General features: G+C 31.8%; 1 protein-coding gene across 1 annotated transcript; it reads right to left on the bottom strand.

Annotated features, from left to right (window-relative positions):
• Positions 1-6,053: 6,053 nt before the first annotated feature.
• Positions 6,054-13,695, bottom strand: LOC132717488 (tyrosine-protein kinase transmembrane receptor Ror-like; the record flags this gene model as incomplete). The annotated part of the gene is made up of 5 exons (XM_060700972.1): positions 6,054-9,848; positions 10,872-11,030; positions 12,143-12,316; positions 12,777-12,895; positions 13,531-13,695. Coding segments are annotated over 5 exons (836 nt in total), but the record flags the coding sequence as incomplete, so codon positions are not given.
• Between the last annotated feature and the right edge of the window lie 409 nt (positions 13,696-14,104).

Below are 14,104 nucleotides of genomic sequence, written 5' to 3'. Positions count from 1 at the left end.
AAATGTGACGTCATTGTTTCAGTTTGTGCACGTACTCGTGTTCAGCGGGCTGATTATGATTGTCAGTTATCGGCTGATAATTGGTCACGTGACACTCATAATCGGCTGAAATCATAGGCAATTTTGTAACTATATATTGCAACAAGTGTATTAAAGAAAAAAAGACAATTTGGATATGTAAAAGTATGGATGTCATTATGCCGAAATGTCAAACATATATGTTTGGTTTAACCGACCTCAAAATCAAAGAAATCAATTTATTAAAATTCTTCTTACAAATCAATTTATTCACCTTTAGAAAGTCTCAAATATTTTCAGAAAATATCATTGTCAAGAAAATAGCTGGTGGTGTTGGTAGACTTTTTCATTCCGGATCACGGCAATAAGCCGCATTTACTAGAGCACAGTTCTGCCACCGTATCGGTCCTGGGCAGGCTGTCAAGCAGTTAACCAGTACTATTTGCCTTCACTTTTGGAAGGACTTGATTACTTCTGTACATGCCAGAGGAGAGATACAGTGCGAATGACCGTAGAAAGTATTTCATTATCAATCACAATGAAAGTGAACTCCGGGAATCGAACACTGGGGTCGCCCGATTAAAAGTCCAACCGGACGGTTCTGCTTGCTGAGAGGAGATATTACCGTATATACTAAGTCATAAAACCTGTCACTTAAAGGGCTTAATGTAATAATATGGTGCACCATTTTAAACAATTTACCCTTACCATGCTTAATGTCTTTAATGGCCATGGGCATCTTTCAGTCTGGACAAAATCACTTATATTTCTAAGGGAAATTTTCAAAAATGCACTGACTGAAAAGGGAACGATGCAGAACACGATACGATGGCAATGGTGTGCCGACACAAGTTAATGATAGATTCTGATGCGAGGGTAAAATAAGTGCAAGCTTAACTTATGATATGCAATGCTGTATAATTCTGGTGTTGCATCTTAGCGCCCCGCCGTTTTATTTCTTAAATCTCTCAACGCACCCCCGCCGGGCGAAGTTTTATTTAATAAACATCGTCCCGCTTATTAGCGTGTTTTCGTTCCGCGCCCCGCCATTTTAATTTGTTAATTCTCGACTTTTCGCTTGGCGGAGTCGCAGTACAAAATCATGAATGGCACAAATCAGCCACCACAGTAACATCTATACGCGGGTCTCCCATACGCGTTACAAAAATGACGCGTGTCCATATTAAGCACGAAAAGAACATTGTTCAATAGATTGATAGAAAGACATTATCAGAAGATGACATAAATAAATAGAACCACAAAACAAGATTATCTTTCATATAAATCTCTCTGACACTTTATTTGTCCAGATTTACCCCCTGCCTCCCCCCCCCCACACACACAAAAGAAATAAATAATAATCAAATATTCACAGGAACAAAAAATGATTTTTCTATTTTAAGTAGGTCTAAATCTGATTTTGTAGTAGAATTTAACCGTTAATGATGATAGTGGGCATGCGCCAAAACCTTTCTTAAGGAAGTATACGAAATTCAATAAATATCTTTCAAACAGACATTATTCCTTTTCAAAATTCAAGCGCAACATCAAACTAAAATTGACTTTCTAAACAATAAAAAATCGTACACATTTTTCCTCGAAATTTCAAAATGGCATTTGCAGTAAAAATTTTGTAAATATCTATATAAATATGATAAAAATAATTTGTTTCAGAGACCAGCACTGACATGCGAAAAAAAAACCCATAAATTAAAAAATTAAATATATTTTTGTAAGAAATCTCATTTTTATTGAGAAATATTTTATCAATTTTACCTAAAAGAAACTTATAAGGTAAGTACAATATCACTTTCAATGTTACAATAACAGACATATGAGCCGCGTCAAGACAAAACCAACGTTATGCGTTTGCGACCAGCATGGATCCTGATCAGACTGCGCGGAGGCGCAAACCACTATGCTGGTTTGTCGTGACGCGGCTCATATTTCTATGTACATGTATACAAATATTTTTGTCTCCTAAACACGAGATGACGTAGACATTTTAAAGGCAACTTTGTATATACGTATTTAAAACAGAAATTGTGCCACACTAGAAAGCGTGTGATCGTTTGTCATCAGTAAACAGAGTTGGCCAATTAGCAAATTTTACTACTATTTGTAAGTTTAGAAATAGAACTTTGCTGACATCTGATGAAGTCAAGTTCAATTACTATTCCACTATTCTACTGCTAATGGACCACAGGGTTTAATGAGAGATGAACATATAAATGATCTTATCAGATGACCAAGCAGACTTTCAGAGCATACATAGTTTTTAAAAATGCGACAATGGCTTATTTATAAGGGAGGGGTAGCCGGATGGGCATTTAATCCTGTGTAGTCCGATAAGACAACGAAAAATATGTTTCACTGCAGTGAAAACAATATTTCTTTTACAGTGAAAATACGGAAGATAAAAATACGCATTTAATTTCATCTATATTTTTCAATATTTCATTTATAAGTATATATAATACATTTATATGATCATTTTTCATTTGCTTTTATATAAATCACTATAATGGGTATATCAATTAAGTTGATAGAAATCTCATCAGGAATTGTCTATAAACCCAATTAAACGTGGAATCGGCTCTACGAATATGATTTCCGTATAACGTATCTCTTTCTGACTAAACCATTTAGAGATAGCCATATCAGTGTCGTTCTTCTAAAGTAAGCCACAATAATTACTTGGTTGATGGATCTTTTTTATGATACCAGCGCAAAAAGCTTCTTATAGTGATACACGTATATTCATCAAAGAGTTTTTCATTTAGGACAGCTAACATATAAGACGAAATATTTGAAGACTTGAAAGAGCCGTGTTGTTCAAACGATGCACTCTCCATGATTACTGCATTGTAATGTTAAGTCGGTAAACCGTGTTTTTCTTTATCTATATTTAAGTAGAAAGTTACTTTATTACTGAATAAAACTTTATGAAATTATTAAAAGAGATATGTGAAATACTATTTTTATAGCCAATCTTTTAAAATATATGATCATGACGTCAGTTTATTACACGTCAAACTTTGACGGACATCAAAGTGATAATAATTCACCAAGCTATCTCAAATATTCGTATTTGTAAATATCGACAATGATAATTCCTTTTGTTCTGAACTGGGAAACGGACTTAACGTATTTGAAATTATTTTTCTTTTTAATTGTAGCAGCTATAAGCAAAAAGTATGAGAATATTTTCCATTGCTTTTAATATTGTGTTTGGGTGTATTATCGTTTCTGAATGATTTTCATAAACATGTTTTCCGCCGGCGCCACAATGTATATAATATTCATTAGGGGATAATGTACATTAATTAGAGCCGGATACTTTATGTAAATTAGAAGGACGGTAAAACTTCACGTGTGGAATAAAAAATTAATTTTAACTACTTTAAAGTCTCTACACAGACGAGACCATAGACCCAAAAATCTGATCACTACTGATCTGGCCAGTACTGTTATTTACAGAATTACCATGAAGACATTAAGTGGTCAGTGTGGCTGATTCACAGCATGGGGGGCAATTAATATCCCATTTCCATCTGATAAGCCCAAACCAGAAACTAATGATGGTACTTCTGTTTACATAAATACTAATACAAATAAATTGCTGGCCTCTTGTTCATATTATTTTGTTGAATAGCAGGTTTAAGTCTGTTTTCTTTTTATATGATAATTGTTTTCATTTTAAAACACAGTGGAAGGCAAATATGAAAAGGTAAGATACTTATTTATTTACTGTTCGAATTAAAATGTATACTTAGTAACAAGCATTAGTTTATACATGTCTAGATCGGAGAAATAATTCGGTCATTTAAGATAAAACATACATTGAAAGTAAAGTGCTGCATTTGTATTTAAGCAGTTTTGAGTGCTCATTATATTTACGTTAATGAATAGATTTAAGGCTAACTTATGTAACAGGCACTGGGGCTTCCTGTAATAATATGAACTTTTAATAACTTTGTAAATACCACTCAGGACAAATTTTTCTATTTGTGTTTTTTTTTTGTGTCAGAAATTAGTTTGAAATTTATTTCCATTGAATTGGCAGTCAGTTTTACAATCAATAAAAAAGTACATATATAAAAAATCATTTGTTTAACGTTTACAATTATGTGATAAGAAACTATTGAAATTTTGCCTTGTACAACAACCTATTTTACTGAATCAAATTATTGTAGAACCTTTCAAACTATCTATAGGTCACCGTTTCTATCTAATTTTATTAGAACTTTGTTAATAGACCATCTACATTTATTACATTTACCATAAAATATTATTAATGAAATATGTATAAACAGTCAATTCAGTCCAATGTCACAATAATGTGTCTGTTGTTAACGGCATCCGTCTATGTGTCCATTTAGGCACTACTTCTTATCAACCATAGGTTATAACAAAATATAAGTTATTGAAAATAGTCGCTTTTAAGTTTTACTCAAACTTTAAGGTTTCTTTTACAGGTTCTCATCAATGGGTTATCATGAAATTTTCTCAAACCTTCAAGATCAACAAAGATCAGAATACCAATGAGAATTTTATATTCATTGAGGATGTTTATAGTGTCCTTAGCAGAAGTGGAGACAATATTCAGAAAAGTAATTTAAAACGCGCTCTCAAATCTTTTCAGGGTGGTTCAAGAACATTTCTAGGCAAAGAATGTGCCACAGTATTGACAGTTTTTTAATATTTATGCCAACATAATACAACCAATTCCTGTAAGAAGATACTTAGAGATATTGAACAACAGCTTGTGTCTGAAGAGAGTACATTTCAAACAACGTCATTAGAACTTTACAAACTGATAGCCAAAACACAGATATTAAGAACATCAATATTATTTGACTCTTTAAATATCAATGAAAGTGATATTCCAACATTGGTAGTAGATTATAAGCAGAATTTCAATCAGTTGGAATGGAAACAAATATGCTGGTTTGAGAATGACTTCTCAAAATTCATACAGAATTGTCATATGAAGACATAGTAAACCTTAAGTGTTCAAGATTCCAGTCTCTCCTGTCACTGAATGAATGTAGCAAAGAGTGGAGCCGATCCTCACAAGCACAAATTAGAAAAAACATACTTCGATACAAATCTTCAGAAAAAGATGATGAAATAAGAATTGAAGCTGGTCAGGTCCACATTGCGTCAGCAATAGACAATGACATAAAATCACTTTTAGATATTTATTGCCCAGATAGCATAGGAAATGCAGTCAGTTTTGATGTGACAAACTCTAAAGAAATAAACTGCATCTGGGCTGTTTTTGTTCAAACAAGTGGTCTCGAAACTGATTTTCATGATTTGTGCACAAGGGTTTTTGCAGCTTAAATGTATTTTAAAACTGTAAAACTTAATGTAACACTATGACAATTAATGGCTTTGTTATTATATTTGTAATCAGTTGTTAAATCTATATAAAACATATTTCACAAAATCAACATTATTTTCATTCCTTAGACCTTATCTAATGTTGAGGTGAAATCAATCCACACTGACCACTGGTAAATGGCCATATTGTTTCTGATAAGAGTTGTATCGATAATGCACCATGGACAGTTTATAGTTCACGCCAGGGTTATAATAAGATATCCTGCAGAGCAGTAATTTAGATAAACAGTTACCTTCTACTAGGGAATTTCTGGCAAATGTGGGCCTATATTACAGAGTGTACAAGTGCTATTATTTCGATTACACTGCTTTCTCATAACGTTTCATAATAAAAGCATGATGCAATAAATTATTGCGGAACCTTTAGTGATTATTATAATAATTATACCGCGTTTAAATATTCGTTAAGTTTTCATTTAAATGTAAAAAAATGTGCGGCAAATGTTTTTATGAACATTTCAAAAAAGTTAACTGTCATATTTTACCGTCCTTCAGAGAACCATATGTAGCCATCCGGTACAAGACATACTCTACCATAAGCGTAATTTAATGAAAATAATTTCAAACTATATAATTTTGAAGACAAGATTGGCAGAAACGTCACAAAATTCAATTCAATTCAAATACTCTTTATATTTGCAATATTTAACAATAGGTATGACAACAAATAAAGTTTTATACAATAACAAGTAATGTACATAAATATCTCATTGCTTAAAAAATACATGATCCTAAAATAAAATACAATTTCTAAACGATTTATAATCAATCTTTAACGTTTCTGATAACATTAGTCTTTAAAATAGTTTTAGACAGTCAAAGTATATTACATATTAAACAAACTTGGTTTTCGGGAACTTAACATTTCAAAATACTTTAAATATGTGGCCATTGTGCACAAATAAAGATTGTCCTTAAAAAACGGAGCGAACAAATGATAGAAAAGTTTATTCACACTTATTTTGTCAGACATACATTAAACGGCACAGTTATCTCAAAGGTATTGTCAGTCCCTTCATGTAACAAAACTAAATGGAGACTCTTTTCCTGCAATAGAAGAAGTTCATTTATTTGCATCCAACCTTTTTTTTTAATATCTTGTGGTAAAACATATCAATAACGTTTCTGAGAAAATTTCAATTTTGTTAAATATATATTTTCAAAATATTTCTTAACGAAAATAATTTTGTGTGATTCACTGCAGTGCAAACCAATACTTAATTGCACTACATATACAGATGATATTGGTGGTTCAGTTAAGAAGTTTTATTACCACAATTAGTTTACTCACAAACTCGGCAAATGTGAGGTGTTCCCATCATATACCGGGGTACAAACAAACATTTTCCCATAGTATTTTGGGAAACAAACATTTTTCCCATCATTTTTAAGGGTACAAACAATTCCGACAAATATGCCGATAACTAGCGAAAAGCATGGTTCACCTTTTTGACCTTGGTGTAAAACTGTAAAGGTTACACGCCAGGATAGAATGAGAAAAGCAACATTTGCTGAGTTTCGGAGCATATTTGTTCAAGCTTATCTAGTAAAATCTTTTAAACAAAAATATTAAGGGTAAAATCACGATGTTTCCAGGATTTAAATGTTGGTCTTCAAAAGAGTTATAACATAAAATGTCTCTGTTATTTACTGCATATGAATATGGTTCGTAAACAGAATAAAATGTTTACAGGGACAAACATTGATTTTGCTATTTAAAGAAGGATTAAATTTGATTTTTGAGTAGATATTAACCGTTAATGATGACAGTTGGCATGCGCCATTCGCCTATAAGGATATATACAAATTTAAATAAATGTCTTTCAAACAGATAAAAATTCAAGGAAAAATTTGTAAGCTGGAGGCAGCAGAGATATAGCTTTATGCACTTTAATATACACTTTTTAGCACTTAAAGTATAACTTTTGTATGTTTTACTTGGTAATTCAAATCAATATTCCAAAATTATACGATATTGACTTGTTGATTGTCAAGTGTTTTCAAGAACATCTTCCTATTTACAGTATATTCTAATTAAATCGTGCCATAAAATACTTTATGTGTGCCATGAATATAAAACAAGTCAAATCTGTACAAATGATTTTAGTATGCAAAACATAAGTGATGATACTGTATATGTAATGAGTGAAGGTCTTCCAAGTATTATGATTTGTCTGGTGAATTCACAAGTGAACAAATATTGAAACATTTACCTGTATATTAGGATGATGAAGTAAAGATTTTTGAACAATTAAAGGAACACAAATGTGCGTTAAAGCGGTAAGGGAAATAAAACATAGAACAACAGAAAGAAATGTATGTCATTGCTGTTTAAAGCATTTCAATCACATTAAAGTGGCAGTATTGTTTTAATATAGTATACTTAGTGTAAAGAGCTTAGAAAACACAAAATGATATTTTTGTGTTCAGTTTTCAAACCCGTTTGTACTTTTTATTAGAATTATTCTTTTTGTGGATCAATGTAAAACATAAGTAACACTGAATGGTTTATGAAAGTAAACAGAACAATACTGGCAGCTTATAATGTTCTTAAGTCAAGTCATAATCAAAATTGTAAACAAACAAAAACAGACATTATAACACTTATTTCATCACATTCACTGATATTTACTAATGAAATTATGATTATCAAAACATCATTATAAATGCTTTAAGATACTTTTAACCTACGTGTTTGAACCGCGCCCTGTGAACGTTGCCTTTGCCTTGTTGATCTTTATTCTCGTCTTTTACGTAAATCCGATGCACATATGTTGACTCAAATCGCAAATAGTACTAAGAGAGACTCATTTTTTAAATTTAGTGAGTAGGTACATCGTAACAATCATTTAAAATTGGTATACAGAACGCCTAAAAACGGTAATATTGATAATGGTGCAAGCTCGGTTTGATTGAGCCATTCATGGACGGTAGTGGTGGGTTAAATCTACCGTCCATTGCCCCTAGCTCCGACGGGAGCAAAATTCAACATTTAAACAAAATAAAGGTAATATTTTGAATTTAGACACAACACTCGTGTTTTTTTTATATTTATAAGTCAGACAAGCGGCAGATATAACACTAAACTGAACTAAATAGAACACCACTTAAATTTAGACTAAACGTAATGCATTTGTTTAAAATAACTGAAATAACTATTATACAATAAATTGATCCCTAAAAGTCGTATTTAAAACTGCAATAAGTGTGCTGGTCTTTTGAATGTGAATATGGATATGCAAAATTGCAACATTAAAAAATCCAGGGCCATTTTGTCAAAAAGATTTGCCAAGCAAGAAGCGAGCAAATGTAAACTTACATTTGCTTTTACTGAAAGGTAAACAAATGTAGCTTTTAATATATTAATTTCTTGAGATACAATTAATTTCCAAAAGCGGAAGAAAACAGCAATTGAAATGGACTTTTTAAACAATAAAAAATCGTACATTTTTTCCTCGAAATATTCAAAATGACATTTGTCATAAAAGTTTTGTCATAAAAAAATGTAAATATCTATATAAATAATGACTAAAAATAATTTGTTTCTCATCAAACAGCGACCAGCACTGGCATGCGTAAAAATAACATTATTAAATGAAAATATTTTTGTAACAAATCACATTTTCATTGATACATATTTGATAAATTGTTCCGTAAAGAATCCTGTAAGGTTAACAAAGTATCACTTTCAATGTTACAATAAAAAACATATTGCTATATACATGTATACAAATTATTTTTGTCTCCTTAACACGAGATGACGTATACATTTTAAAGGCAACTTTGTATATACGTTTTTAAAACAGAAAGTTTGTCATACTAGAAAGCGTATAACAGTCAGTCATGATTGATTGAATACGAGTTTGCCAATTAGCAAATTTTGGCATTTATCTCTCTAAATATAAGAAATAAAACTTTGCTAATATCTGATGAAGTCCATCTAAGAGAGTGTGAAAATGTCTGATCTCAACAAAAAGGAAAAAGAATAAGATCTAGAATTCATTACTGTTTACCTTTTCAAATATTTCTTGGATATTGGTTGAATGCGGTTGAGATACCTTATCATGATTGCATAAACTCCAGTAAGTATGCCATTTCATTGAGGTCAGTAAAAATTTTGTTTTGACAATTTTATTTTTAAGTACAAGAAAAGTAAATAGAAAAATTAACACAGCCTTTTTTGTAATGCCTTTTCTATGCATTCACAGCGGAATTTCATATTCATTGACCACATCGAATGATGCTGGTTTTGATGATTTATGAAGTTGTTTACTGTATTCTGTCAAATACTTGTGGATCCTGTCAAATGCCAGTCGTTCTTTAGGATCTAATTTCCAACATTGTAACATAACGTGGTAAACTATAGACGGACATTCCTCGGGCCTTTGCAGTAGAATTCCCTCGTCCAGAAATTTAATAACCTAAAGAAAACAACGTATTTAGTTATTTATCGCGGCCACATACAGTACAAATTAACTGATACAATATAATTATAAAGATTTGTATAATTAAAAAGCAAATCATAACTACAGAAATAACACTTAACTATAATTTTAGGTTATGAAGTACTTGTAGAAAAAGTGATTATCGTTATATCTTAATTCAACGAAGACTTTAATATTTAATAATTATATTTCGTACAAATTAAATCGCATATGAAAAATTCCGAATTGCAGACTCTGACTGTGTCTGTTTATGTGAGATAATGATATAGGTGCAACATTTCCAATGTACCATCCCCAGCACCGCTAAAGATTCAATCTTCAACCCAAAACATATTGGAATCATTTACACCAGAGTACCAAAACTCTAACAGCACAAAGGTAAAGTACTGACCAGCATTTTAAAGCTGTCATACAGCACAGAACAAAGTCTGTATAAGATAAGCAAAATGCATTAGGTAACATCTGCATCACCCCGTTAGAAGTGGCGGCATTGTCGTGTGGTTAACGCGTCGGACAAGTAACCTAAGAATCACTATTCCTGTTAGTTCAAACTCTGTCAAGAGCAAGTCGTTGTTTCCTTGAGCAAGAAGCTTAACACTCATTGCTTAAGAACTGGTTGAATCAAGGAACGGATTCGAGAGTGTGTCTCTAAGACATAAACTTCCTATTCAATCAAACTTATATAAATTCATTATTAACCAACGCCCCACCCAACCGCTTTCAATGGTATTAAATCAATTATACCAGAAGGAGCTGAAAAATGAAACAATCCTTAACGACTCTTATTATTTCAAAAGCCTGCTAGTTGACTTTGTATCTAACAAATCTATTTAGGACACCTTACCTAACACAAATGGCGACTGTTTCAAAAGGGGCATTTCTTTATTTTTCACTACTTTCTTTGCTTTTTAATAGATTTACTATAAAAGTGTTAAAACACACACAAGGGCGCTTATATTTAATAATTAATTGTTGCACTGCTACACATTAAATATTTACCTCTTCGTTAGTATGTCCATAGTAGGGTTGTCGCCCGTAGCTGAAGATTTCCCACAGTACAACACCAAATGCCCATATATCAGAGTCTGTAGTAAATCGTCCCCATTTCACAGCTTCTGGTGACATCCATCGTACCGGCAACATTCTTGATCCCCCAATCTAAATAAAGAAATAAAGAAAATTAACCTTAATTCTTTACTGATTCTCCGATCTAAATAAAGAAAATAAAAATACATATAAACCTAAATTCTTAATTTCGATATTATTAAAGATACTCTATGCTCATTTTAAAGTTAAATAATTTCTTCGCAGAAAATTATTGATATATATTAAGTTCTTACCGAATGTTTCTAATTTGAATGAAAGAATGTTCAAACTATGTATGGGAAGCTGCATTCCTTTTTACAAGTCAAGTAAAGTTTGCCCTTTCTTAAAAAAACTGCCAGTTCTTTTTAAATGACACTATAATATTATGTTCATATTGTGGCCTCCAATGGTGTGTAGAGTTTAAAACATAACATATCATAATTTGCGTAGAGTCGAAATAATTATGTTGATTTTATATGTACAAACAGACTGTGCGGCAATTTGAAATATTTTCAAATATTATAATTTGAGAATAATATATCTTTAAAAATAATGTGAAAATGAAATACGTTAGAGAGAAGGAAATATCATACAAAATGTGGCTTAGAAGATTCACTGAAATATAATTAGAAATAGTAATATTTCAGTGATAAAACTCAAAGAAATACAAGGAAATGCCCTCACACTCATTATATGTGATTAATAAAAGAACTCAGCTTGACGGAAATAAATTAAATGGAATGAAACAGAATAAAAAGCACCATAAAAATAAAAACAAATGCTTCTGAAAAATCGTAAATGTGATTAAACTATACTTAAAGGTACTCCACTGAATTCCCATAGTTTGAATTTCATACATAGATCAATTCGGCCACTTACAAAGGAAAGACATGTAAATGATGGTAAAAAGATATAATCACAGACAGAATGAAATTAAAACGTAAACTTGTATTTTTTGTACTATTCCTTACTAATTTTAGTTAAAGGCGTTTAAACGCATTTCATGTCTAGGGCATTTTTTTTGATAATCAAAATAAGTATTCTGGAAAAAAAATGAAGTGAATGATCTGACATTTATTCACAACTTAAAGACTTTTATCAAATGGTACAAATATCTCCAGAAAATATAAATGAAAACGCAGAAGAGTCCCTTTAAACTTTAAATATTATTAACCTTTACTTACCTTATAATAATCACAAGTGTAAATATCACGTGACATCCCAAAATCGCTTATCTTTACAATTAAACCATCACCTACGAGGCAGTTTCGCGTTGCCAGATCACGATGGACAAAATGCTGTGACGTCAGATATCTCATACCATTGGCAATCTGTATCGTAATGTCAACAAGGTCAGTCTGAAAAAGTAAACATTATTAAGTATGTCAATAACATAATAAACATAATATAAATGTCTGAATCATCTTGTTGTCCTCGTGATTATAAAAATATACAATATATGTTTGAAAAGAAAATGCGATTTCAACTTCCTGACTGATATTCATCTATTGTATTAGCCTTTATTTATGAAACAATTGCATACGAACGAGCTCTGGTTGCATTTTTGAGCAGATGTCAAAGAGATATATTCATTTATTATTATTTTTCTTCTTTTGTTTATCATGAAAGATTACTTAGCAGAACTATGTCCAATTCGTAACTTCTCCGAGATTATTATGAATCATCGGCGACGTGCTCCGAATAAGGTTTCAGAGCTATAGCAATTTCGACGACGGCGTATCAAATGCAGTCAAATTTTCGACATAAAATCTAAATTCTTTGATGATACATGGTCATATTAATTTAATATGGCAGTACCTTTTGCAGTATTAAGGACGTGTCAGCCATTTTAATAGTCGGCTCATTCTTTCTTAGCAACTCTGCCAGGTCGCCGTGCATCATGTATTCAAACACCATATACGGGGTGTCGTTGTTCCCTGAAATATGGAGAGAAGTGTTTCAAACTTTTCATTCACTTCATAAGTACATCCTCACCAGTGCGACTCTCTGTATAGCAATTTCTTATTTACAAGAACAGTATAGTTTCTTCTCAATGTAAGACTGAACACATCTGCAGATGTTTCTAAATTCAAACTTTTACCATTTTCATGTGTAAATGTTGAATAAGTATGCTTAAGCCGGAGCAAGGGGGCGTGGACGGTACCTTGCACTTTCCAGTACTGTCCATGAACAGACTCAGTCAAACCAAGCCTGCAACATTTTCAATTATGTCGATTTTTTGGCGTTCGTTAGAGATTCCGTTTTTCTCTATTTTACAATACTGTAGTGTTAAAAAATTTAATAAACACCATTCAGCACTGCCTATTTTTAAACACCATATGCCGCTTGGCTATTTCGTTTATATACTATGAATAATTTTGTCCTAAGAATAATTGTGTCTATAAAAATGATTTTACAGCAATCATATTGTAATGTTCTTTTCTTAATCGTTTAAACCATTCATTGTTCACTATTTTATTTAATTTTCGTTTCCATCTACCGTAAATCGAAGGTGGTTGTGATGCAATCGGCACTGATAAAAAGAAAAACAACAACAATAACAAAAACTCACCTGTAGATACAGTCCCTATAAGTTTAAGAATATTATCATGATCAAAGGCACTCATGATTTCTACCTCGCGCTCGAAGTCATCACGTGCTTCGTTAGACACGCCCTCTTTTAACACTTTTACGGCTACTAATGTAGTTTCGTTTGAATCTGGCTGCACAAGCTCGCCTGAAAGAAACAGGACAGACCATAATTTTACTGTGACGTATACATGTTATTTTACATTTTATTAAAACAATGAATGTTCGATACATTCTTATAAAGCATAATAAATATACTTAAAATATATTTAAAATATAAAATGTAGATTTCAAATATTCAAGTTTTAGGTTTGCTGTTTTTAACGGTTAACGTACAACCCATTTACACAATTTACATTTTTCGTTTGTTTGTTTGTTTGGTTTACGGCGCACCAAAACTATTAAGGTCATCTGGCGCCTAACAGGAAAGATGATTTTGGCTAACCTTGGCTTTAACAAAACAACACGCAGGGGTCAAAACCACCTATGAGGCTAAGAGGTGTGTAGACTTCAGGAAGTCGAACCCTATTAGTCGCCTCTTATGATCACACAGGAAA

Source organism: Ruditapes philippinarum, unplaced genomic scaffold (genome assembly GCF_026571515.1).
Source record: "Ruditapes philippinarum isolate M1 unplaced genomic scaffold, ASM2657151v2 ctg4430_1_1_1_1, whole genome shotgun sequence".
In the NCBI taxonomy this organism is placed as follows: Eukaryota; Metazoa; Mollusca; class Bivalvia; order Venerida; family Veneridae; genus Ruditapes; species Ruditapes philippinarum.
Note: the sequence above shows the minus strand (reverse complement) of the source record. Positions and strands in the feature narration are given on the sequence as shown.